Consider the following 25,332-nt stretch of genomic DNA (forward strand, 5'->3'; position numbering starts at 1 on the left):
AAAAACGCCTTGTATTTCAATTTTGGTTTTTCAATTTTAAAACGAAAATTAAATATCCAGTCGTTTTTTGTTTTTGAATATCCATTTGTGAAAAGAAAATCCAATAACCAAAACTTACACTAACACACGGACCCAAAACGGCTTTGGTTTCCCGTTTTTCGTTTTAAATCAAAAACAAAAAAAGGCTGGTATTTTCGTTTTTTGGCTTTTGGTTTAAACGAAAAATCAAACTGACAAAACGTACACGGACCCGGAAAGGAAGGCAACATAGAGAAAAAAAGTGATTGCTCGAAAGTCATAGTATAATTGTGTATCTTGAATTTATGGTTTAAATATTCTGCAACCTTCTGGTTCCAGTGTGTCAGCCTCGTCGTTGCAGTCCATCATCCTCAGTATATTTGCAGCCTTTGACAGAGCACCATCCTCCGTGTAAGTTGAAACCATGAAGTCGGTGATCTCTGAGATGTTTGTGGTGTCTAACGTCGCATCGCTCCAATTCGGGCAGCTGCTCGATGACCACCACGCCAGCCGTCTGCAGAACCATCTTAAATTGCTCGGGTTCAGTTTCAACAGCGTGTCTTTCAAAGCATCGGAGGACATTTTTCACAAATGTAAACGACCTAGACTAAAGTAGTGCTTTTCGGGAGTTTATCACCCGGCTGGCGGCTGTTGAAGTACAAAGAGGAAGACACTTAGGTGCGTTCATATGCTGTCGGAAATATAACAATCATTTCAGTCCTGTCGATCAAAGTGCTACACAAGCTAAGTCTGTCTGTCTGTCTGTCATGTTTTTATATGTAAGATTATACAGCTGTTAAAAGATGGTAATCTGACTGCCATTGTTCAAGTCAAACAAAATAAGTATTCTGAATGCGGGCTATAATTAGAAAAATAACAGTTAAATAAGGGCACAGCATTTTCACATAGGCTACACATGTTCAATTCAGTGGCTCTCCTGAAAGTAGCATTTCAAAACAAGTCATTGAAATACATTTTATCAGCTCTATGAAATCGTTTTTTACTTTTATATTTGACATTGTAGAGACCAACAATGAAAGGAATAATCAGCGGAGAATGAAAATAATCACTATTTGCATGCAGATCTGTGTAATACTGACTGATAACTCACTTCAATTTATAAAGACTCATTCTCATATAGTCCTATAGTTGTCAAAATTGCTGATCCCTAATTAAAGAAACCAACAAAACATACCACTATTTAAAGGATGTTGATAATCAGTTTTGTACAGAGCATTTTATTGCAACATAGCCTACATGCTCAAACTTGCAAAGTTCTGGATAACTGGGAGCCGGAAGAGAAAACTGCCTCAACTCTTCACACACACACAGGGGGCGGACGCAGTAAAGTATATGAGAGAAGAAGTGGGTATTGCAACACTTCACAAATACAGGACACTCATTTTTGTCTCATAAACTCCTTCCTCACTTTGTCTCTATCCTTTCACCATCATGGCATTCGCTGGGAAATATGAGTCAGAGAATCAAGAAAACTATGAGGAATTTCTAGAAGCCCTTGGTATGAGATTGTCTTTCATGATACATCATTCATAAATTGATTTATGGTCATGTATGTAATCTTCAGCATTTGGAATTTCCCCTGCGCTCTCACAGGTCTTCTCAGTGCCAAGACAGACCACAACGTGGTAACCGAGGTGCTTCAGGATGGGCACAACTTCACCTGGACACAAAGCATTCCCAACTGGGCCTGGTCCAATAAGTTCACCATCGGTCAGGAATGTGAGCTGGTGACAATGAAGGGTGACAAATTCAAGGTGAGCTATTAACTCAGGCACTAGAGAACATGATCCTTTAACTGCAAATGTGCCACATATTCACTACTTGTCTTGATCTTTCATGTGAGGAAGTTTATTGGAGATTTTCCCCTGTGCCCTGTAGGCTACTGTCCTTCTGGAGGGCGGAAAGATTTCAGCTCAGTTTCCTCAGTACCAATTCACAGCAGAGATCATCGAGGATAAGCTGGTTATGGTAAGGGAAGTGAACACTTCAGTTGTGTTCAAGCAATCAAACCCTGCACCTTAATACTCATTGAGACTAATTCTGTCAGATGTTTTATAACAAGATGAATAGAAATTGTTATATTTTCATCACAAATCATCTCTTTCTTTTGCACATGTCCTCCAGAGTTGCATAACTTCAGGAGAGAAGGGCGTGGCTTTCAAAAGAATTAGCAAGAGGATGTAATGCTGCGGGACTCAACATGCTTCAATAGAAAAGAGGCTCCCTCGGCGACAAAAAACATATCATGAAAATGCTTGAATTACTGAAGCAGAAAGAATAAAGTAACCATCTGCAGCGAGGAACAAGTGGGACATCTTTTGACTTCACTGAACTTTGTTTGGTTGTTCTCGTTTCATATATCTATGAAAAAATTGGTAAATATATATTGTATTTCTACCAGGGTCCATGTTTGATCCAATAAAACTGAAATCAAATCAAACATTTCTCTTCCAGGCAATCTTTTTATTTTATTTCACTTGTTTTACACCATTGATGCTGTGGTAATGAACTCTGACATACAGGACGTTTTCTTGTGCACATAATGTAAATAAAAACACAAGCTGAATACCATTTAAAGATAGATAAATCAGGATATATGTATACGCCTATCGTTGGCATTAGTGTTATTTGAAGTTTGAATCCATGGAAACAAACGATATTTAAATGTGATGCAGACACACCCAGCTACGTGTGCTGGTAATACATGTGTCATCCTCCAGACATTTGTTCTAATTTACTAATTAGAGTTACTAAAGTCTGGTTCAAGTACCAACAGGTTGAAACAGTGCTTGAACTTTAAAACACAATAGTTTAAAAATAAATAAAAAACAGTATTCCTGGTTTTATAAAGAACTTCAACATTCCTATCATTATTCCTATTTATGTATTCACCGTATGGTTTCCTTGTTTCAAATGCACATTTATCCTTTTGCTTTTAAATGGATCTTTTTTTAATTGAAGAAATTATCTGCTGGGGATGTCAGTGCTGTGTCTGCATTACTGCACCAAACAAATGAACCGCTGCAGTTTCAGGAGCGTCGTGCTCAGGTGGTCGGATATATTCTAATAGATATATTTGATTAGTGTGAAAGGTGCCTGAGGAGGTGTTTGGTTTCAGAGACACAATATCACAAACACCTGTGCATACTAATACGATGAAACAACTGAGACAGAGTTTATTGAGACACAGGTGTTCATTTAACTTTGTTTCCATCTTTTTTGAGTTGTTGCACTGAATTGCAAACATTGTGGTGTATTGTAAGGTATTGATTTCAAATGAAACACAGCCAGTTCCATACCCTCTTAATCATCACATCTCCAATTTTCTTTAGAGTCAGTGATTGTAATGAAGAAATGTTATATCATTTCATTAAGAATACTGCATGCATGTATGTGAAATGGCAGTTCAGCCTGATAATCAAATGTGACTGATCAGCTGAGAAACCCACAATCAAGTCAATGTGAACAAAATACCTAAAGTAAAATGTTGATTGATGTTGCATTAATATCAATATTTTTGCTCTGCTTTCAATTGAAAATGTAAATGTTTGTTTTTTAAAATACTAGCTGATTGTTTCTACTTCCCCTTTCTTTTACAATTAAAGCTGTGGTCTGGACAATATTGGAGAATGGTGCTCAGAGAACAACCTACTACTAAAAGTTAGAAGACACCCCCTTGTCTTCATCAATGGAGTTAATGTGGAGCAAAGTAACAGTTTTAAGTTCCTGGAAATCAGCATCACAAACAACCTTAAATGGTCATCATCGCACATCTTCATCCTGGTAAAAACACATGACGAGGCAAAATCCTCCTGCCAAGGTTTTGTTAACTTTTACAGAGCCTGCGGACAGGGAACATTAGGAACTGGCCTGGGATCTGCACGGTCAAGCACAGAAGGGCTCTGAAATCACCATTGATAGCAAGCTATATGTAGCCCCCATGATGAGGAGGGGGATGCTTGAGAAGAGCCCAAAGGGTATTCAAGAACAATCCACCTTCTCCATCACCAGACTATAGAGCTGCTTAGTTTGCATGGTTTTCATTATGTAGAAACATTGTACTACCACTACAACCATGTTTTCCTACAATGAAAGAAAATCACCTTGAGCTTTTTGTCAAGGCCAGTTCTTCCTGAAATAGCCAAAGTGCAGAGGTCCTCTGAGTTTCACTAACATAAAGCCAGGCCAAAATACCTACATTCTTAAAATCTTTCTTTTAAATCAACAAACAGCGCTGGATCTAAATTGTCGACACTGATCCCATTAATAAACGTCTTCTCTGAACTGCATTAGAGATAATATTTCACAAGGAGCAACAACACCTCAACAAGGACACCTTCAGCTGCCATTAATATAAAGCTGCTGATACTGAAATTAAATCATGAACAAATTAATGAACTATATATTACTAAAATGTAGACGAGGATTGCTTTCCAAAGGGCTGTTGTTAGTGAAGGAAGAGCTGCACTTTCCCATTGTCACCACCGCGAGGCGCCCTCATACCTCAATGAAACACCACAGGGAGTATCTCCTCTCACTTTCATTGCATGGGGTTTATGGGTAAATTCACATTTGTAAAGATGTCATTTGTTTTGATGGTGTTCAAAAACAATAACTTTTTTCGGTTCTACCAGAATTTCAGTTCCAAATCCAAATGTGTTCAGCAGTGAGCCGTTTGCTTCTTTTAATGGATAAATGAGGGAGTATATAGTTCTCAATTGATTCCCTTTTGTTGTGTGAAAGCAGTAACAAATTGTTCCCTCTAAAACAGATAGTCTTGTTCACATTCACCCCCTTGTCCAAACAATTTGACAAGCTATGAAACTCACTATGAAAAATAAAACGTGCTCATACTTGCAGCTGTTATAAGGCAAACATATATCCTACTTATGGTATCATCACAAGTTCCTGTTATGGAGATTTTAATGATTTTGACATCACACATCAAAAGAAGGGAAGATAGCTCTTTCTGATCACATGTACTAAGGGGCATGACATCACATTTGTATTATACATACTGACAATTTGCAAAGCTTAAATTCAGTGAATTGCTTTTTCTTTAGTAAAATGTTTGTTTTTATTATTGGAACTCATTGAATGATGATTTCCATAATAACGACTTTTCTTGCACACATTTGAAATACCTGAAAACATTTGATTTTTCATTAATAAAGTAATGAGTAAGGTATGGTTACCCCTATATCTATTGGTCTATTTGGACTCGTATATATTTTCTTTATTACCTTTAGAGTTTAATGAAGCATCACAGACAAATGTAATTTGTGTAGATGGTAAATGTAAGTAAATTATTTTTAAAATGTGGCTTTTTTAACCTGTAATAGTTGTGTGTTGATTTCAGTTAACACAAATGAATTAATACAAATGTGCATTGGCATGAACCTAAAAACGGTGATTTACTAATCATTGAGATTAGCCACCAGTTTATGGCACTGACACACTCAGTCCAGGTGTTGATAAGGCTGATTAAATGTAAAAAAGTATTAAGCAAATGTAATAAGACCCCCAAACATTGAGCTGCTCTCTCTGTCCCCACCTCCCCCTTTTCTTCCTGCAGGACACACTAAAGAGAAACGAGCAGCCTCTTCAGAAAAACACTTAATCTCAACATAAACACACACAAATTCTGTAAAGTGTGAACCAAATACTGACTGCTGTTTATTCTGTTTGCCAAGTTAATTACGTTTCAGGCTTATTTTGAGGAGCATTTGGATTGCTATATTTTCTTCAAATGTTTCTACTTCACTTAATGATTATTAAAGATCTGTGAGCTGATATGATTAAGTATTTGTGTTCCAAACTTGTGGGGAAAAAACAATGAAAACGCCTCAGTTGCATGATGAATTAAAGATCCTGCTGTGTTTGAGAGAACAGAGCGGAGGCCTACAAATGTCCGCGGTCCTCTGTGCTGCGTCCAACACGAGGAGGGCGGTCAGTCTACAAGCATTGTGCTGGGGTATAATGTGTCGTGTGTGAGAGAGAGACACTGAATGGATTTTTTATATATCAAAATGTTGTTAAAACACAGAAAGCTCTGACTGAGCTGTGGAGGAGGACTTAAGAAGCAGCCGAGACCGAACTTCATTCTCTCATACTGAATTATTACTTTGTTTGCTCGTTAATATACTATTCCGCTCTTGGTAACAGGGAGAGATTATTTGCTTTCGGTTTGACCTCAAATAGAAATTGTGCAAATGTCAATGGTGGATAAAATATGTGCATGATTTAGCTGCAATAACTCGCATACAATATTCATGGAGAATGTGAAACGCTCCTTTCAGAATGTAAACTAAAGCATGATTAAATATATTGAAGATTATAAAAAATACAAATACTCATGAGCAGCATGAGTCACGCTATCATTTGTTTTAGTAGCTATTACAGTTGAAGTTAGTTTACCAACTTTAAACATTGATAAAACAGCCAGTTTAATATATATTTATGTTTGTTTGCCAGATTAAATATGCAAAGTAACAAATAACCACAGCTGTAAAGTAAAAGTAGAAAAGTAAAACAAACAATATTATCTGAAAAATGTAGCAAAGAAGAAGTGCAAAGCGGAAGTAGTGGAATGACCTAACATTTTTAATAAGGTATAAAGCAGGGTAAATGTACTTAGTTACAGTTCACCACTGGCCGTACTGGTGTAGTGGTTTGGAAGACAGATGTGTTGCATTGACAGCATGTGGTCACAGCTGGAGGGTTGTGTAAAGCCTGCAGGGTTTATCACTGGAGCTGCTGCATCGTCTTGACCCTGAACCAATAGGAGCAGTACAGGGGAAACCGTCTATCGTCAGTGAAGAAACACACCCTTCAGACACTAGGTTCACTTTTGTGTTTATTTTTCCGTGGCACATCATGACAAAAGAAATCCTTCTATCATTCGGTGTCACATACACCAAAACTACATATTGGTACAAAATACAAAAATATAAATTGGAAGTTTGTAGTGTTTGTGTTTTCATTACTATCACATTAGACAAGTGTTGTTTGGTGTGAGAGACATCAGCACCTTTCACAGGAGGAACAACTGCATCTCTAACTAAAAGACAAAAGCATTCAGTAATATCTATCACTCAACAGAAGTGGCTGCAATATGCAACATATTCATTGTGTTCAGAGCCCACTGCCCTGTGAAGGAGATGAAGCTGCAGCAGCTCAAATCACACAATTATCAAAAATAAGTTACAAAAGATGAACCAGTGGTGTACACGAGACAGTGATGGCTGTGGTCAGTTTAAACAGAAAAACATCATATTGCACCTTTGACACCTCAGTGAGAAGTTGCTCATGAATAATGAGGAAAAGAGCAAGTTGTACTCTAAAAACAAAATGTTAGTTCACACCAGCGGCATTCATCGGGAGGATCACAAAAAGCTTTAACTAAAATACACTGAAATAAGGAATGTAAAAAATATAACAAAACTGTACATAAAAAGTTAAAACAAAAAAGGCATAGTATCTTAGCTCATATCACCGGAAAGCAAATGAACAGGTTGTTTACTTAGGGGTGGGAAGACAAAGCTGTACATATGAGTTGTGATTATTGTAGTTTCAGAAGGTTTCATCTAGTGTTATCTGAGAAATGCTTCTCCGAGTATGGATTTAAGACTCACAGCTCAAGCACGGCAGCTGCTCAGGACAAGACAAGGCACGACACGGTAAGATGGCCTCTGTCCACCACGACATTTTTCAGTCAACATCTGATGGTCTTCAGTCGAGCTGAAGAGATCACGGGCTTCATTTGTCATTCGAAAGAGAGAAAAGCTATCGGTTTTGTCATTTTGTTTAGGCAAAAAATCTCTTCTGCATCCCCAGCTTCTCAAATGTGATGCTTTTCTTCATCCCAAGTGATCAGGAGCTGAACATTTATTTGACAGCAGGTCAAATAAAGCAGGCCATTTAATTCGAAAAAAACATGAGCGCCGTGGGAACTTAACGCTGTTATTTTTTACAATTTCTTCAAAATGTTTTGTATGTTATCAAGAAAATAATCATTCGTTACATACCCAAATTAGTTTAACAACATCCCAAAGCGCGAGGCCCGCCGTCGTTTAAGGCATTACCATGGCAACCAGTGGGAAACCCATGTGATCAAAACTAGCAATCTGGATGTGTTTATACGTTAACAGGAAGTGGAAGATTGGGGATTGCAGCTTCAGAAGTCTTGGAGGCAATTACCGTGGACTGCCCACAGATGTGTGAAACCAGTGACCATGAGGTTGTTCCACCGCGATGCAAACAGACTGCTTCATGCATTCAGTTACCGACTACACAGCAGAGGATGGTCCAGTGATGAAGAAGGGGATTATTCCAGCCCCCACAGACACTGCACTAGGATCCACTTTAAAGCATAAGAGCACAGGATGATGGGAAGGCTGCTTGTTTCGGCCTTGAAACCTGAGTCTGAATAAACCGTTTCTATGAACAGGTACAAAGAAAGCTATAATTAATCAATGGTGTGTTTCTAAGATGGTAAAAGAAAAGCTACACTATATCAAACAAAAATGGAAATCGAGAGAAATAATGATCATAAATAAAAGCTATGGCATGTTTCAATGGCATCATATTCAAGTAATCTTGTTCAAGTCCCTGATAATTAGTGGTTCATGTAAACATCGGAGTCATTAACACAGACACAGAACCAACAGTTCACGAGAAGGCAGCAGCAATTCTTATTTACAATACACGAACAACGTCCACGGCTCCTTCTGGTCCAGTCACATCATTTTGTGTTATATTCTTTGAGCGGTGCAGAGACACCAACATTAAAACTTTAGTATGACAAAGCCTGGAGGTTCCAGAGAGACACAGTTTCACCTGGATGAGTGTCCACTCTGCCACAAGGCTGGACTTTGGAGGTGGGAGAGACACCAAGGACAGCAAGAGGAGTAAAGAGGAAACACTGCAGATGCTGCGGACTTTACCTGCTGTGCTCAAAGCAATGAATTCTTCGACTCCTCCGAGGGCTAATGCGGTGAGGAATACCCAGAGGGGCCCTTCATCTCTAACAGAGACTACAGGAGTCGGATCGATGTTCCCGGACACTGTTTTTCTTCTTGTCTGTCTCTCAAATGGTGGCTCAAGAAAAAAATTAAACACCTGCCTAATTCTCCCTGTCCAACATGTTACATTTTTGGGAATAGAAATTAAAAACAATAATTTCAAGCAGCAAGATATCCTTATCACAGATGCTTTGTGTTCCTCTAAAAATGGCTCAGCTATCACATGACTGAGAACAGGCACTGAACGAGGTGGGTGTTGGATCACACTGCTGCTTTCATCTCATTCACAGTGATGACAGTCTCATAATAGCATTGATTTTTAAAACCAGGTCAGAGAATGGAAACGGCATCTTTGCAATGCCTCTGTATTTCACGATGGTGGAGCATTTGTCACGTCAGTGTGATGATTTCCACAGGGTCTGTCTTGCATTTGGACCTCTGCTTGCGTTTGAGGCGTCTCTGTGTTTGGGACGAGGGGGTTGGACAAGCTGAAGGTGTAGCGGAGCTGACGGAGAGAGAGAGGAGGTCTGCAAAAGGATATTTTGGGGTGGGGAACTGGCTCGGAAACATAGCAGTGCAGTCCCGCATGGATTTGTGTTCCCTCTCCGTCTCCTGGCGTCACCTGTCAAAGCAGCCGGCTGTGAAAGTGTGATGGGACCCCAGGTAGCCCCCGCTGTAGGCCATACTCAGACAGTGGCGTGGCTCTCCAGCTAGGGCCATCTGCACAGAAATGGGGCCCTGGAGCGGCAGAGCGCGGGCCCCTGGCTGAAGGCCTGAGGTCAAGCTTGGGTATGAGGGGAACCCCCCCCCAGGAGTCATGGAAGAAGCCCCAGTGAGGAGGCCCATCCTGTGGCTCTGAAGGAAGTCCTGAGACATGTTTACCATGGGCCCCAGAGCCTGGGAGTCAGCCAGCGCCTGCAGCTGGGACAGGGACGGGGAATGCTGGGTAAGGTGTGCGAAACTGTCCGGCTGAAAGAGCAGCTGTGGTGTGGAGGAGGCGGAGGAGGAGGTGGAGGAGGCTGGCCTCTGGATGGCAGACATTGGGGAGAGGTGAGAGGTCTGAGGCTGAGACTGCAGGGAGGAGGGCCGGTGAGGAGGAGTGGATTTGGTCTTGTTGGCCTCCTTCACGTCATTGTCATGAGCACTGTGCGAAGGAAAGGTAAGACATAAAAAAGAGATGAGAAATGAGTCAACAAATATGGAAGAATTGACTCTTTTTGCTCTGCGCTCCAATAATAGTTGAGCAAACCTCAACCAGCTCTCTTCTTTCCTGTTGCCTATTTATAATGCCATGTCTTTAAGAAGGTAACCTTACTAAGTAAAGCCACATTCTTTTCACAGCTTAAGTTAGCTAAGGTAAAGCTAGCGAAACGCTGGCTAATAGTTAACGCTTCATCAACACTCTCACACACTTATTTCTGTGGTTCAAGGGACTTGACAAACAGGAATTTGGATGAATCAATCTAATTATAACTTAAACCATCCTTGCTTGCATTGCTGGTGTAGAGAGCAACGTGGTTAGAACATTTTCCAGAATAAATGGCTACAAATCCATTTATGGGGTAGAGATTGGTCTCTACCAACCATTTTTAATCGTCCACAATTTAGTGTGAACATGTGCCAACAATTACACTAACCCAGATGCACACAAATAAATGCACACAGCTGCCAACCAAGAAAGTGTGCGATTTAATGACAGTTGTTAAATGACACTAAGGCTATCAGAAAGGTGGACAGGCTTAACCTGATGAAAAAAACCTGTTTAAAAAACACAGGCATCCTGTAATCCAAAACCATGGCAACTAAAAATGAACAAGGATAGGGGCCCTGATGTCATCTACCTTGAGTTGCCCCCCACTACACTTCAAAAGACTGCCAGACTCGCTTTCTATGAGACCTTTTGGGTGTGTGTGTATGTGTGTATGTGTGTATGTATGTATGTATGTATGTATGTATGTATGTATGTGTGTGTGTGTGTGTGTGTGTGTGTGTGTGTGTGTGTGTGTGTGTGTGTGTCTTACAGCAGCATGAGCTCGATGCACTGGGTGAGGTGTTCCCAAGTGTAGCCTGTTAGTAGATGCAGAGCAGTCGTCCAGCTTGGAGAAATCTGAAGGCAAATACGAGATGCTGCCACACATGCAGCAGCAACCTGGGATGGTCGGAAACTTAGAAAGGCGTGGTCTAAAAAAAAAAAAGACAATAGAAAATAAGGATCAGAAAATATTTCTACAAGCTACCGTAATTTTCGGACTATAAGGCGCACCTGAATATAAGCCGCAGCAGCGGCATACCACTCTCGGTTCCACTTTTACGCGCTACCTGTCTCACTCTTTTCCGGCCTCCAGCTTTTCCTGCTGGAACCCGCCGCTTAAAGGTGGGGGTCCGCGGACCGGCCATAGAGCCCATAGAGTTAAAGGTGTTGGCCGTTGGCTGTAAAAATCCATAGATTAGCCGCACCGTTATATAAACCGCAGCGTCGAAAAATGGGGAAAAAGGCGCGGCTTATAGTCCGAAAATTACGGTAATTAATCAAACACCTCTGAAAGAAACAAGGCTTGATCCTTTGTCCTTTTACACCCACCTTGCAGTGAGACCTCCAGAAAGTAATGAGTGTATTTGTCCATGAACGCCTTGGTCTTGGAGAGGGAGGAGAGCGGCCAGCCGTTGTACAGGTCGCCCTCCTGGACCGAGGCGTGGAGGTAGTAGTCAATAAAGTGGGCGGGTGTGGGCATGCACAGGTTCCAGCCAAAGGTCTCGAGCAGCAGAAGCTCCATTTTGATGAGATCCTTCTTGTTGAGCACCAGGTTCAGGCTGCACATAAAGCCCAGAGAGTTCAGCTGCTCCAGTTTGGGAACCCGGTCTTCCTTCTCCTCAAATTTACCTGCAGAGAAAGAAAGAGATGCAGTCAGGTCACTGGACACCGTTTAGTGCAATTTGTGTATAAGCATTGGTTTCAAAGTGACACGAAGATAGACTACACATGAAAGATGGACTGCAACAGAACAGAGGAGTAGTCTGCAACAATTTATAATCAATTCATAATTTTCAACTAATCATAAACTAATAATAGAACACATTCAGCTCCTCAAACGCAAGGACAGCTTTTTCTCTATTAGGACTTTAAAATGTTGTTTTAATTCAAAAAGAAAAATCCATATAGATGAACTGAAAATTAAGATATAAAATATTATATGTTTTATATTAATATGTAATTGGTAAGATCCTCTTTTTGTAAATCATAGCCAAAGTAGTCACACTAACAAGGATGTGAAAAGGCAAAAGGGACAACTGCCCGGACTCCCGGTCATTATATCTTCATTAAAAAAAGTCATGTTTTGACATGAGGTGATGATAGTTCTTTGTTCCTTTCAGTATTACATTATAAATATAATCATCATGTAGCTACAGGATGCTGTGCAACAAAACATAACAAGAGCCTGCTTAGCATTAGCAATTAAGCTGGCTATTGCTGAACATCTGGCTGTAGCGCTAAGCTATAACGCTCTCAGGAAACATCGCTCCCGGCTTGCAGAGTGTGGAGCACCAACTGTGGATTAAACAAGCCTAACGCTTTCTATGAAAAACAAACATTCAGCCAGATCCCCCATTTCTGTCCCTCTCCATGCCCTCAAAGACTTTGCAGCGTAGCATTACAGTGAACCCCACCCCAAGATATCCTCTTCTCCATGGCAACAGCCCTGAGGCCTAGGGGGTCCATGTGACCAATGGAGAGGGGTGACTCTGCCTTTAATCCAAGAGTCCCACAGGCCTCCTCTGCTCAAACTTAAGAATGAGGGCGAGGGGGTATCAGGTTACTCTGATACAGGCTTCCCTCTCAAGCATGTGCTTTAGCTACACTCGCTTTGAGAAGGACGACGTGGAGACTCATTGCAGCCAGTGATGGTTATTTGAGGCCGTAATTTTGCTAAATGTATAAATTTGGTTTATGAAAACGGTTGAAATCATGTAGAGAGCTAAACAACAATCATTAGCCAAAGGTATTCAAATGTGGTTTCAAATAAGAGACACTTTGTATGCAAAACACACAATCAGCTTAGACTAAAGCAAAGTGTCATAGTAGAACATTTAAAATGGGTTTATTTATGGACCAACTCTAGTGAGGAAATCAAAAACATTTACAGCGTTTAACAACCTTTATTTTTTTTAAGACGGTGCAGGATATGTCGTTATTTTTTTTATTTGTGGTTTCTTTTGTTTTATTCTGGTAATTAAGGCGGGTATGGAGTATGAACACTAAGGCGGGCACTTCGATTATTTTATAAGTTTAATAATAAAATACTTCAAAAAGAAGAGACATGATTGTGTTGAATTCATTCCTTTAGAGACATTAAATATCTGCTTTTTGTTGTTGTTGGGTATTCTTGAGTTGTTATCTTACTTTATCGTTGCTTCCTAGCTGTTGTTTCAGGATTTCTAGGAATGATATCCACTCGGTAGGACTCTGAAGTTATGCATCAGCTTTGTCAAAATATGCATCCAGTACAACAACCCTTCTGTTAGGGTAAATATTAGCCTCTAATCTGGATCCATGGCAACGAAACATTAAAAATAAGGGCTGTATTGGCTTTCCGAGCTGCAGTTAGAAGTGCGTCCTTCAATCAACAACTGTGTGCAGCGTCTTCCAAGGACCTCATTTACTTCTTCATGTCTGAGTGAGTGGGTCGTCTTCCTATACAGTGCGAGTTTTACCACTGATGTTGCGACCCACCATTAAGCAGGGGAGAGAGGGAGACAGGGAAAGGTTGAGAGAGCCTGAAGGGGGGGCAGCCTAACCGGCCAAAGGGGTAATTAGCAGAGAGGCAATAATGAGATCTCCCCACCAGAACAGGAAGCAGAATGAAACAGCGCTGATTACGGCCATCAGGGCTCCCTCCACAGCCCAGTCCACACTCGCCCCATTCTCTCACCCTCATATCCTCTGGACCTGTCTGCTGCTAGACTGCTATGTCCACACAGACGCTGCCATAAAACACCATCAATGCTCCCCGATCTCCACACAACCCCAGCCGCTTTGATCTTAAGAGAGACACTGTGCAAGTCAATCTCCTCATTGTGTTCTGTGATTACTCCTCTGGTTTACTACAGAGGGTGACCCGGCACATGAGTGACACGCGATGCCCGAAAGCTTTGAAAAAAGAACACAAAGCCACTTCAGAGGGACCTACAGGAGTACAGTATGATGAGAGCCACAAAGCGGTTTGAACTACTGTTAAAAAGAAAACGGACCCATGTGTTTATCACAGCCTGTGTGACAAGACTGTGGTCTGATTCATTTCAATGAGTTGGCACAGCATGGGTGGGCTCCAGCAAAACAACACAGGGCACCAAAGTTGATTCTGCTTCGCCTTTATCTGCAGCACAACAGAAAGTTAGATAAAAGTCCTGAGAAAAAAGAGCATCAAACTGTTTATTTTGTTTGTAGGATTACGGCACATCAAACATTAACAAACCCTGATTCAGTGCTTACGGTTTAGTCCTTAAACTGGACGTCCTGATTTGCATGTCATCTTCTCGTTGGTATTATGTAGCAACAACCCAAATGCAGCCCTTTGTTCTGGTAGTCAGTGTGGATGTGGCCCGAGAGACACGGTGCATTCCTCTGCTCTGAGTACAGCCTACCTGGAATGCAGGGGGCTAAATGATCATATCTTAAGTACGCGAGCAGGAAAGAGACACTGCTAACGGAGAAAAAACTGCCTTCCTTTTCATCAACACAATCTACCTTTGAATACTCTGTGACTAGAGGACACCTACCATCGCTCAGGGCACCCGCAGGTGATGTAGGTGAAGAGAAAGGTCAAGGGAACAGGGAGAAGTTAGGAGTCAGGGGTTAGGGAGAGGTAAGGGTCCCTCCCAGGTGCGCTGTTTGAGGAGGAGGAGGGGCAGAGGGGTTTTGAGTAATGGGGGCTGCTAGGAAACCTGAGAGCTGTATTCTCACACTGAGACAAAGAACTCTGTTTCTGTTGCGCTTCGTTCGTCCATTTTGGTCACCCTTTCAAAAAGTTAAACTCCTCTAAAAGAAAAATAGGGTCACTACAATAAATGTTAGGCTTTTACAGTTTTTATCATTTCCCTGCAACACAGAGCTGGAGGCTAGTAAATGTTGAACATTTCTTAATTGAAAAACTGACACAGCGAAACCGGAAGAAATGGGAATAAGTTACATCATAGAAGACACATAGTGGGGACATTGCAGCTGAGCTACACATTAATCCTATATTTTAAAAATAAATTAAAAAAACATGTGAATTTATGTTTCAACATTTTCTCCATGCTTCCTCTTGTTATAATTTATTGAAATGTTCCTCTCCAATTTCATCTTTTCTCCTCGACTTGAAAGTGAATTCAAGGAATTTCCTCTTCGGCTGAAACTCCTTTTAATTGCTGGTTCATTTTTCATTGGGTCAATGAAATTGGTCACAGCTCCGTCACAGAATTCCATGTGGCCACCCCTGGCCCCGGGACCTCTCACAATGTAGGCCCGGGCCGACCCTTGACCCCTGATGCTCATGCCTGGGTGACTTAGGAGAATCTTAACCCAGCCCACAGCAATGATGTGTGTGTGAGTATGTGTGGTGTGTTTTGGGGGTATCTATCGACTGGGGGTATGGGCAAAGAGAGCCTCAGGCATGACACAACTACGAAATATGACTTGTGATTGTGGATTATAATCACACAGAATCACTCAGATGAACACAATGGTGGAGTGGTGTGTGATTACAATGAATAATATTAACTTTTTTAAGCCCATCTGTACATTTTTACATAATTCCTTTAATTATGAGATCCCCACATGACAAGAGTTCAATCAGAATTATTGTCAAACCTCTGAGAGGGGGTAAAGGGGAGGTGGGTTCCCCATTCATCTACAATTCAGGGCCCCCTGCTGGGTGGTTCAGTTCTAACATGTCCCATTTTGCAGGCCACCACCTCTCTCTCCCTTTCTACCCTGTTTAACATCAGCAGCCGACCTGCCTTTGAAGTACAGCTCCATTCGTTTCCCAACCCCCCAGGGATGTGGGGCTGCTTTTACTGGCCGCCCTGTCCCAGGACTGGTTCGCTCTGCCTGTCCCTGACAAGGTGAGAGAACCAAGAGGAAACAGAGCCAGCAGCCAAAGGTAAAAGGACACCAGAGCCCGCTCGGTTGACTGTGGGAGTAAAGCAGTAACCTTTTGTGGGACAATCTCTAGTGAATAACACGTCAATATGAATCTCAAGTAGATAAACAACAACATGATAGGTTCATCACAAGGTTGCCACAGCGACATCTACTCATTTAGCAACGTTAGCTTACAGCAAATCTCCTCCATACAAACAACAACCTCCACGCCTCAGCACCCCTCCCCCTCTCAGCGAATGGTCTGGCTGGCTGGCTGGCTGTCCTGCTTGCATTGACGGGCTTTTGTTTGAGGCCTGACTCGGAGAGCATATGGCAGGTGCCCCTCAGCACACAGTTCCTCCCCGCCTCTGGGCTCTGAGGCCTGTCTGAGTGCACTGTGTAGTCCATATCATTGAGCTTCTTGTGCGTTCCACATGCAGGATGCTCTTTTTTCGTGTCCTTTAGAGACCCTTTACTAAATCAAGTCCGTTGAACAAAGTAGATTAAATCCAGTTTCAATATAACCTTGCGGGAGATATACACCAAGCATCCAATGATCATAACAAAGAGCCAAACAACAAACAAAATATATAAATAGACAGAGTTAAACCTTGGGACAATGTATACTAGCTGGCAACAGAGGCCCATCTGTGATGTCATTTACCATAACAAATAGCTGCAGTATGCAGAGCTCTGACTTCAGGGACCGAGATCTGTCAGGAAGACTGATGTGCGCACGGCAGGACTTCATGGAATGTAACACAATAGAAACTTAGGTTTGGGTATGCGAGCCGATTTTTTTAAATAGAAATATGCAGAGTATACTCAAATGGTCTTCCCTGAAATCCACATTAATATGCCCCAGTATTCTGGTTGCGTGGAGTAACTGGATTTTCTGGAATTAAGTAAGGTCTCTAACTAGGATCCCAGCAGTTAATAAAACTGACCATAATCTCACTCCTGCTAATGAAGGAGAGCTCATCCATGAACAAACACATGCACACTCAAGCACCCTCAAAACATATAGACACAAAAGAGTAACAGGATTAAGCATTGACTGCTGAGAAGGACAAAAGAAGTAGAGATTAATTAACAGAGAACATTAGAACATTTCAAAGAAAGACAATGTAAGTGGCTGTCAACGGCAGGCAGTGGGACCTGGGGACGCTGTTCAATAACTAGGCCAGATTCCAAAGCACCTCAGGACAGAAAAGAAAACCAAGACAACTTTGATTCAAACGCCCTTTCAAGCCTTCATCAATCACGGCTGAGACTCCCCAGAGTCGAGCAGGAGTCAGAGGCAGGAGAGCAGAGAGAAGAGAGTCTCACTAACCGAGAGCCACAATCAAAGGACTCAGTATAAAACCAGATTCATCTATTGAAGGATAGGAGAAGCACCTCTGTCCAGGTTGGCTTGATAATATTTATTTAACTTCAACAGACATCTCTCAAAGCTATTTTTGGATTCTCTTGAGATTGCTTTTAAATAAAACCTCTTTCAAGTGTCGTATTCAAATGTATTGCACCAAAGAAACTGCTCTGATTGCAAAGATGGCCAGTGTGCGACTTCACACACACAAAAGCGCATACACTGAGCGCCCCCAAGTGAGCGGGCCCTTTTCCAGACTCCCACTTTGACGGCATCATTAGTCTAATTACCCATGATGCCAAGGGCTGCACTAATGTACAGAAAACCTCACAGTCTGTTAATCACAAGACAGACGCAGAGACACTAATAACTACCACACAACCTGAACCACGCATCAGCGGGGGAGAATGATTACCATACCTGCTTTACACGAAACACACACAAAGACACAGTTTTACATTTCACAGCAGAGAGGCATGTTGGCTTCTAGTTCACTTCTGCAGAAACACGGGCCGCTTGAGAATGAAAGAGACATGCAAAGGTCTCACATCAACCGGTTAACAGTCTAAGGAACGATTGTTTTAAAATCGGCACAGACGAATGACATCAACAAGTATGACATTTGAATGATAATGCGGGTTTCTTAAAAAATACTTCCCTATCCTCCAGCTCAATACATTTAGTTAAAACTGAAGACTGCTAGCCTTTTCTTTAAGGTTCCATCATCTTTTGAAACAGCTTACCGTAGTTTTAAACAAACATAACTCAAACAGGAAGAAACTGTTCATTTCTCTATGACATATGACATCAAGTCCCAGATGAATTCAAATGAGGCGTTCAGGTTTTTGGGGAAGCCAGAGTGTATGTGTGATGAGTCAAAATAAACTACAGAGACCGCGTTTATCCAGTAATATTGAGCTACACAGTCATCGTAGCTCTTGTACAACCATAGGGCTGTATGACACAGAGGAATTAGCTACATCAGGCTTCGCCTATACCTGTCCATTGCTGCCACCAATTCATACTTATCCTTAAGGTATGAACAAAAAGGCTGAATACAAATTAAAGTTTCATTAGAGAATCAGCCTAAGGACAAAATGCATTTGTATGAGGATTGCGTATAGGTGGTTCTCTGCAACAAATCACATTTTACAATGACGAAAGGAAAAACTAAATCACACCTTTGATTAGAGGACATTTGACCTTGGCAGGTGTGATACTAGTTCATATCAAACCGACTAGCTGGCAGCTGAAGTAACAGCAGCCGCCGCAGGCATGTTATTGCAGCCAGAATCAAAAACATACAAGAAGTTCTGCAGACACAAGCATCATCCACCAGTTTGTCCTCAAACATTCATCCCACAGCAATGTTTGTTTTTAACCAACAGCTACAGTAAACTGGCGACGCAGGCTATCAGATCAGTTTGAAAAGTGTAGCTGGAAGGAAAAAAAGCTGCAGCGGTCTCTTGAGCGTATCTCAAATTAGCCTTGTTGCAGGAAGTGTTTCACCTTGTACCATCTGTGCATAAACCACAGTCACAGTATCTCTCTTAGCGCAGCAAACTTAAAATGGGGCTCTTCAGCATTTACAGGAACAGTCCAAATAGAATGCTCAAGATCACACCCACAAAGCATGATCTTAGTTAAGTGACTTCTGAAGTAGACTTAGGTTTAGATTAGATCCATAACGTTTCCAGTGTCAACTCAAACACATGTCTGAGTTTTGATTTAGCATGTATTTAATAGCAACCAACAAACCATTCAAAATGGATTTTAAAAACAAGGTAGGAGTTTAAAAATGGACCTACTTGCAAGGAGCAGACAGGAGAGGGCGATGACATAGAGCTGCTTGACGGCCACATCGTAGTGGTCCATGAACAGGTCCAGCAGGTAGACGGCTAGGTGCCGCGCTGTGGGACATAGCTGGTAGCGGTTACTCAGGATGGCCAACAGGTCTGCAAAGTACCGCCGCATACCAATCTGTGGAGAGTGGGCTCTGTAGACCGGTAGCTTCAGCTCCTGTAGAAGAAAAAGAAGAGAGATGAAGGGGGATGCAAACTATGGGGGGTGAGAGGAGCAGGGTGGGCAGGAGGAAGCGGTGGAGAGTCATGGGGGTTGTAAAGGATATGCATAATAGTGAGCCATGCATGTTCCCTGCTGACTGGGTTTAACTGCTGTGTGTAAAATACTCGAAGAATAAAATTCCATTAACCGTCAGATATTATTGATTATGCTTCGGCCTCATTTAAATTCTATTTAATTCACCATTGCTGAAGAGAAGAGGAGCTAATTTGGGTCAGTTCAGGGTCTGAGGGAGTGTGTGCGTGTGTGTCTGGTGTTTGTGTGTGAGGGGGGGGGGGGCATGGTTTCTCCAGTAGAGGTTGAAGAGTAGATAGGATTAGGTTTCACCCCTAGCATATCTCCTATTCATGTTCAATTAGTTGCATGTGTTTCAAAGTGGAAGGAAGACACTCGGGGGCATTATCATTGAATCAGCCTCGGGTATCTTCACTATCAGCAACAGAAAGCCGCAGAGCAAAAAGGCTCCAGTTTCAAAATCTGCCTGACAGTTAAAAAGAATAAACATTAAGTAGTGGATGTACAAACTCCGAGCATATACTTTCTTTGATTTAAGCTGCTTACATGAAAACATTTTTTTTTTTTTTTAATGTTCTGTGACTGTGTAAAAACAAGGGATTTGATTTAATAAGAGATTGAGGATTGCCAGAATAATCTGCTTAGGTTCAAACAGTGAGGGGTCTTTCCACGAGGAGAAATGCAGAAAACATCCACACGATATCAGGACTGTTGTTTAGGAACATCCCTGACTGAAGGCTGTCATAAAAGCCCACAACGCGGCTTTAAATCTTCATATTTCAAAAGAAAAACACGTTACAGTCAATACTTAAAATAATGCAATTTACCAACACTGTCAGGTTTGTGCAAAGTAAACTTAGTTTGAACGTAACCGAAACAACAATGATCCTCAGACTGACAATTCAATTGAAATCTATAAATAAACAGTTCCCCCACCCAAATCCACTCCACCCCGGCATGTGCCACAAACACCCAGTCCTTCCCAAACTCTGCTCTCCTCCCACTGCTTCAGCCTCTGGTCCATCTGTCTGTCTGGGGGTACAAGGGCAGCAGGAGAATGGGGGGGGGGCTGCTGGAGTCTGGAGGGGCTCCGGGGGGGTCTGTGTGGGGTGGAGAAGGTGCCTTTGTGGGGGACCCGCACCATAATTAAGGATTCCACAGCTGCCTCCGTCTGATTTGCATGTCTGATAATTTGCCACATGCTATACACCACAGCTATCTCCCACATCAGGGCATTAGCACAGCAGCAAGCGTCATTAAGGCTGGGGGAGGCTGTGGGGGAGCAGGCGCCATGCAGGAAACCTGAACACTCTGAAGGCCGTTTTACACACAGCTCTCTACCATTTATTACCAGTGCACATTTTACTGAGCTTTCAGCTAACCAACGTCTGAACACATCCAGTCTTACAACTTACTGAATACTATAAAGCATGCAAGCAATCTTGTCAATGTGGATATCTTAAAAACAGGACAATATTAGGGCTGTAGCTGGAAAATAGGCAATTTAGTAAGAAAACCAGAACCCTGCAAACTTTTTTTATAATCAAATAAACCCAAATGAAAAACATTAAGAGCCCAGGTTGACTTGAATTCATTAAGACAGAAAAATATATTGATAGTGAGACCTATACAAAACCAGGCTAACTGTTGTGTTCCAACAATAGATCAACATTCAAACACATTCAATTTGTAGTCATGTATATGAGAGAAGTGCAGCAAATCTGCCCTTAAGAAGCAGAAATAAACATACCTACTGTTCGTCAAAACACAGACACAATTAGACATGTTGTCTTCTACAGGTGATTTCGCAAAGCAATCAACTCTAATAGTTTAAGTCTCAAGTATTTCTCAATTCCCCATGCAAGACGTTGCAGTATTTGCGAGGGTATTGCATTACACAGTATATACTGTGCTGAGCCTGTCGCTTGGGATTTCACTAAAATGCTGATATGGGGCAATCAAACCTAACATTAGACTGACACTCTCTCTCTCATTACAGAATGAGAAAAGAGTGGGTGTGTTGTTTAGTTTCCAGCTCTGTGTGCAGATTTTCAGTCTAATTGATGTCTCACTGAGTCAGGAGTGCCCAGCATGAGTAAACTGTGTGTATAAGAATGAATCATATATATGGCTCACAAACATCCTATCCACAATCTGATACAGCCCTACGCATAAATGCAATCTCTAGTACTTTCAGGCACCCGATATCTAAACCTGATCTGCAGTAATCTCCCTCAGCTTGAAACTGGCAGCAGCGTGCCGGCTCAGAGATGCCAGTCGAGTGACAGATGTCTCCATTAAATGTGACACATGGGAGAAATATGATCACGCTTGAGGTTAATTAAGACATTTTCAATTAATGAGCCTTAACTCCTCCGTGTAATCTAATTTAGATCAGGTTTAAATAGAAAACATGACCACGTAATTATATTTCCTTCACACCTTTCAATATATTGTGCGGTTTATAAGTCAAGGATGCTGCTGTGGAACAGGCCTGCTGGCTCATACATGTTGGGCTACAAAACTATTATTTTCATCCTCGAAGAAAAGTTAATTAGACTGATAATCTACACACGGAGCTAGAAACTAGGTGTATTCTTTCAATCGATCATTTATTAACTAAGCTCTCTGAAAATTGTGAACATACAAGTACTCTCTTGATGTTGTTTTCATCAATTAGTTAAAAAAGGCTTGTAGTAATTTTCATTACTGATAAATCGACAGATACAATTCTTAATTAATCAAAAAAAAATTGAAAGAAATGTCAGCACCAACAGTCAAAAACCTCATTTCAGAATATTGAATTTGTTAGGATAGAGAGAAACAGAAAGATATTCACATTTGAGTGAAGCAGTTCATGTTTACCCTTTGAAAAAAGAAATGTACTTGGAACAAATAATTAGATTTGAATACTGATGCCGATTCAGTTGCTAAACGTTTAGCTTTAGTTATTCGTCTGTTGTTTAAATGGAGATATAAATCCAATCCACTTTATTTCTATAGCACATTTAAAAACAACAGAGTGCTGTACATCAACAACTGTATAAAAACATAGCAGAAATACATAAAGAACAGACAGGACATGAAACGAACGTAAAACACGAGACAATGAAACCAGATCAGAAGCCACAGACTGAGAAACTCTCCTACATGACCTAAAAACAACACAAAACACTAGTAAGATAAAAGCCCAAATGTAAAAGCACAAGTGTCACCTGGTCTGTAAAGGCAAGGGGAAATAAGTGGAATTTTAAACGAGATTTAAAAACAGGCAGAGTTGGAGCAAGTCTAACCTGGAGGATATAAAACAATGTATTACTTTCTCAAAGTCATTCAAAGAAAGGAAATACTTGACCTTTGCTAAAATTCTTAGCTGAAAAAAGCTGGATTTTAGCACAGAATTGATCTGTTTGTCTAGTTTGAAATCATGATCAATCCGTACACCCAGGTTTGTGATAATGGGTTTCACATATGGGACAAGAGAATCCAGCACAAGCGGGGCATTGGGGCCACCACTGGGTCCAAATATTATAACCTCTGTCTTTTTTTCATTGAATTTTAAAAAGTTCAAGGCCATCCAGGCTCTGATGTCCTGCAGACAATCAGAATTTTGGACATAAAAGGAAGTTTAGAGATAGAGTCGAAAATGGTCAAAAACAGAGGTGTACAAAACACTGTTATCTTCAGGTTTATGAAGATGAAAAAAGCTAGACAGACTAAATGGGATTACTGGATCTAAAAGGTTAGCTTTGTTAAACACAATAAACACACGTTTGGGGCTCCTTCTGTCAACAAAACAAGTCAAAAAAGTATTGCTCAATAATAATAGACTCACCTTGATGCGGAGCGATTGATGGATATCTGCAGCTAGTTGTCCTTTCCACCATTGCAACTCTCTCTCCATCTTTCCCATCCAGAGGACACTTCAAGAATCAAGTTTAACCTGCTGAGACAAACGTGTAAAAAAATTAAGTTGTGTGCTGGACTGAGAGTGGCAAGAATAAAAATATATATGCTTTCTAACTGTATAGCCTATATACTAAGAAAACCATCAGACAATGGAGAGAAGAGTTTAATCAAAGTTATTCTACAAATGTTTTCATTATAGGCAGTGGTTAAGTCACTAATTACATTAAATCAAGTAATTTAATTGTTGAACTTTCTTCTTCTACTCCACTACAATTCAGAGGTAAATCGTTTACTTTGACTCCACAACATTGAATGTATATCTTTAGTTACTTTGCAAATTCGGATTAATAATGTAAAATGTAATCAACTCTTAAATAAGACTTTAGTTACACCTGGAGTAACATTCACAAGCTAGCATACAAGTCATTAAAACTAGCTGCAGCTTTACCAGCTTTGATAAACACTTTAATTCATCAATAATTATAATACAAATATATAATAAATTATTCTGAAATGGATCAATCTGCATAATGACTGCTTGGTACTTTAAGTATATGTTGACGCTAATACTTTTGTACTTTTACTCGAGTAACATTTTGAATGCAGGACTTGTACTTGTAAGAGAGTATTCCTACAGTCTGGTACAGACACTTTTACTAAAGTACAAGATCTCAGTACTTCTCCCACCTCTGACTATAGCATGCAAACAACTAGGTGATTGTGTTTGTGTCGACATCTAAAATAGGGCGATTAAATAAATAGTAATTGTTGAGAAATGCAGTCGTTTTCATGAGGTTTGTGAACACCTTGCTAAGCCGATAGCAGTGGTCTCTTTCCCCGCATAGGCCATTTTCTCTGCTCGGGAATTTAAAAGGCTCAGTTAAATGCCCGCTCGACCACGCTGTAGGTCAAAGGAATCAAAGCAGCCTTTCCATAATGCCATTTTTCACACGGTGGTACACTTCCAGCGAGAAATAAATACCACATCTCACACTATGGTTAACATTCAGACACTACGAGCACCACGAGTGAGGCTACACAAGTTAACTGCTCATAAACACTCGCATTGTTTAAAACACATCACACTGCGATGAAAATAAACATCTCGGCTCAAACACAGAGAATTTCTCCGAACACGACAGCAACCTAATGAACTTTACATCTCGGAGGTTATTCCATGTGCCACTTACCAGTACGACGGGAATGCCCCCCAGACCCCTTTGTCTCAGTCCGACATCCTGAACTCCTCTTCGGCTCAACTTTGAGAAACACCTCTCTTTTTCGGCGACAAGACAACGGTTGAATCCGCTGGCAAGTTCATAAAATAGCTGCCACCGATAAATTCCAGCAACAGGCGTCAGGTAGCGCCGTTTTCCCCCCACTGTTTACACTTTTCCGTGAGGTTTTGCTTCGCCGTTTTCTCTCCGGTAGCTCCGTGGTAACAAAGTAACGTCCTCGGCTGCACCAGCTGCTGCTGTTGCGGTGGGCTCATGCGTTCGACGTGAAGGGCCCTCCTCCTGCATGGGAGTTGTAGTCCTTTAGAGTTGAGTGTCAGTACTACAAACACCCACACATCAGAATCGAGTTTATTGCCAGGTACGTTTACACCATAGCGTTTACACATACAAGGGAATTTGCTTTGGTGTATGGAAGTGCAAACGTACAAAAAACATAAGAAAATAAATTGTAAGAAAGTGTCAAAAAGACAACGACTATAACAAATATACAAACGTTTTAACATTAAAAAGAATAAAAACAAGTATTGACACCAAATA

At 41.2% G+C, this 25,332-nt stretch overlaps 2 protein-coding genes across 3 annotated transcripts; one reads left to right on the forward strand and one right to left on the reverse strand.

Annotated features, from left to right (window-relative positions):
- Positions 1–464: 464 nt before the first annotated feature.
- LOC104947744 (gastrotropin) lies at positions 465–2,479 on the forward strand. The gene is made up of 4 exons (XM_010773827.1): positions 465–1,537; positions 1,633–1,793; positions 1,918–2,007; positions 2,164–2,479. The coding sequence occupies exons 1-4, from the start codon at positions 1,471–1,473 to the stop codon at positions 2,221–2,223; spliced, it is 378 nt and encodes a 125-aa protein (XP_010772129.1). The 5' UTR covers positions 465–1,470; the 3' UTR covers positions 2,224–2,479.
- A 4,394-nt stretch (positions 2,480–6,873) lies between these two features.
- On the reverse strand, positions 6,874–25,115 carry ccnjl (cyclin J-like). 2 transcript variants are annotated; one of them, XM_010773829.1, is made up of 6 exons: positions 24,748–25,115; positions 23,484–23,594; positions 19,360–19,570; positions 11,644–11,943; positions 11,084–11,243; positions 6,874–10,206 (listed from the first exon to the last, which is right to left on the reverse strand). In XM_010773829.1, exons 2-6 carry the CDS (start codon positions 23,559–23,561, stop codon positions 9,681–9,683), a joined length of 1,275 nt encoding a protein of 424 aa, XP_010772131.1. In that variant the 5' UTR covers positions 23,562–23,594; positions 24,748–25,115; the 3' UTR covers positions 6,874–9,680. The 2 variants fall into 2 exon arrangements, with proteins under 2 accessions (XP_010772131.1, XP_010772130.1); XM_010773828.1 differs by having other exon boundaries at positions 23,484–23,591; positions 24,748–25,114.
- Between the last annotated feature and the right edge of the window lie 217 nt (positions 25,116–25,332).

The sequence above is a fragment of the Notothenia coriiceps genome, unplaced genomic scaffold (assembly GCF_000735185.1).
Source record: "Notothenia coriiceps isolate Sejong01 unplaced genomic scaffold, NC01 NC01_scaffold00012998, whole genome shotgun sequence".
Lineage (NCBI taxonomy): Eukaryota > Metazoa > Chordata > Actinopteri > Perciformes > Nototheniidae > Notothenia > Notothenia coriiceps.

Coding starts and splice junctions, on each gene's coding strand:
- LOC104947744 (XM_010773827.1), top strand. CDS start 1,471: ATGGCATTCGCTGGGAAATATGAGTCAGAGAATCAAGAAAACTATGAG. Junction 1,794..1,917: donor TGAAGGGTGACAAATTCAAG/GTGAGCTATTAA, acceptor TGTGCCCTGTAG/GCTACTGTCCTTCTGGAGGG. Junction 2,008..2,163: donor TCGAGGATAAGCTGGTTATG/GTAAGGGAAGTG, acceptor CATGTCCTCCAG/AGTTGCATAACTTCAGGAGA.
- ccnjl (XM_010773829.1), bottom strand. CDS start 23,561: ATGGGAAAGATGGAGAGAGAGTTGCAATGGTGGAAAGGACAACTAGCT. Junction 11,944..19,359: donor CTCCTGTCTGCTCCTTGCAA/GTAGGTCCATTT, acceptor CTTTCTCTGCAG/GTAAATTTGAGGAGAAGGAA. Junction 11,244..11,643: donor TCTGGAGGTCTCACTGCAAG/GTGGGTGTAAAA, acceptor TTTTTTTTTTAG/ACCACGCCTTTCTAAGTTTC.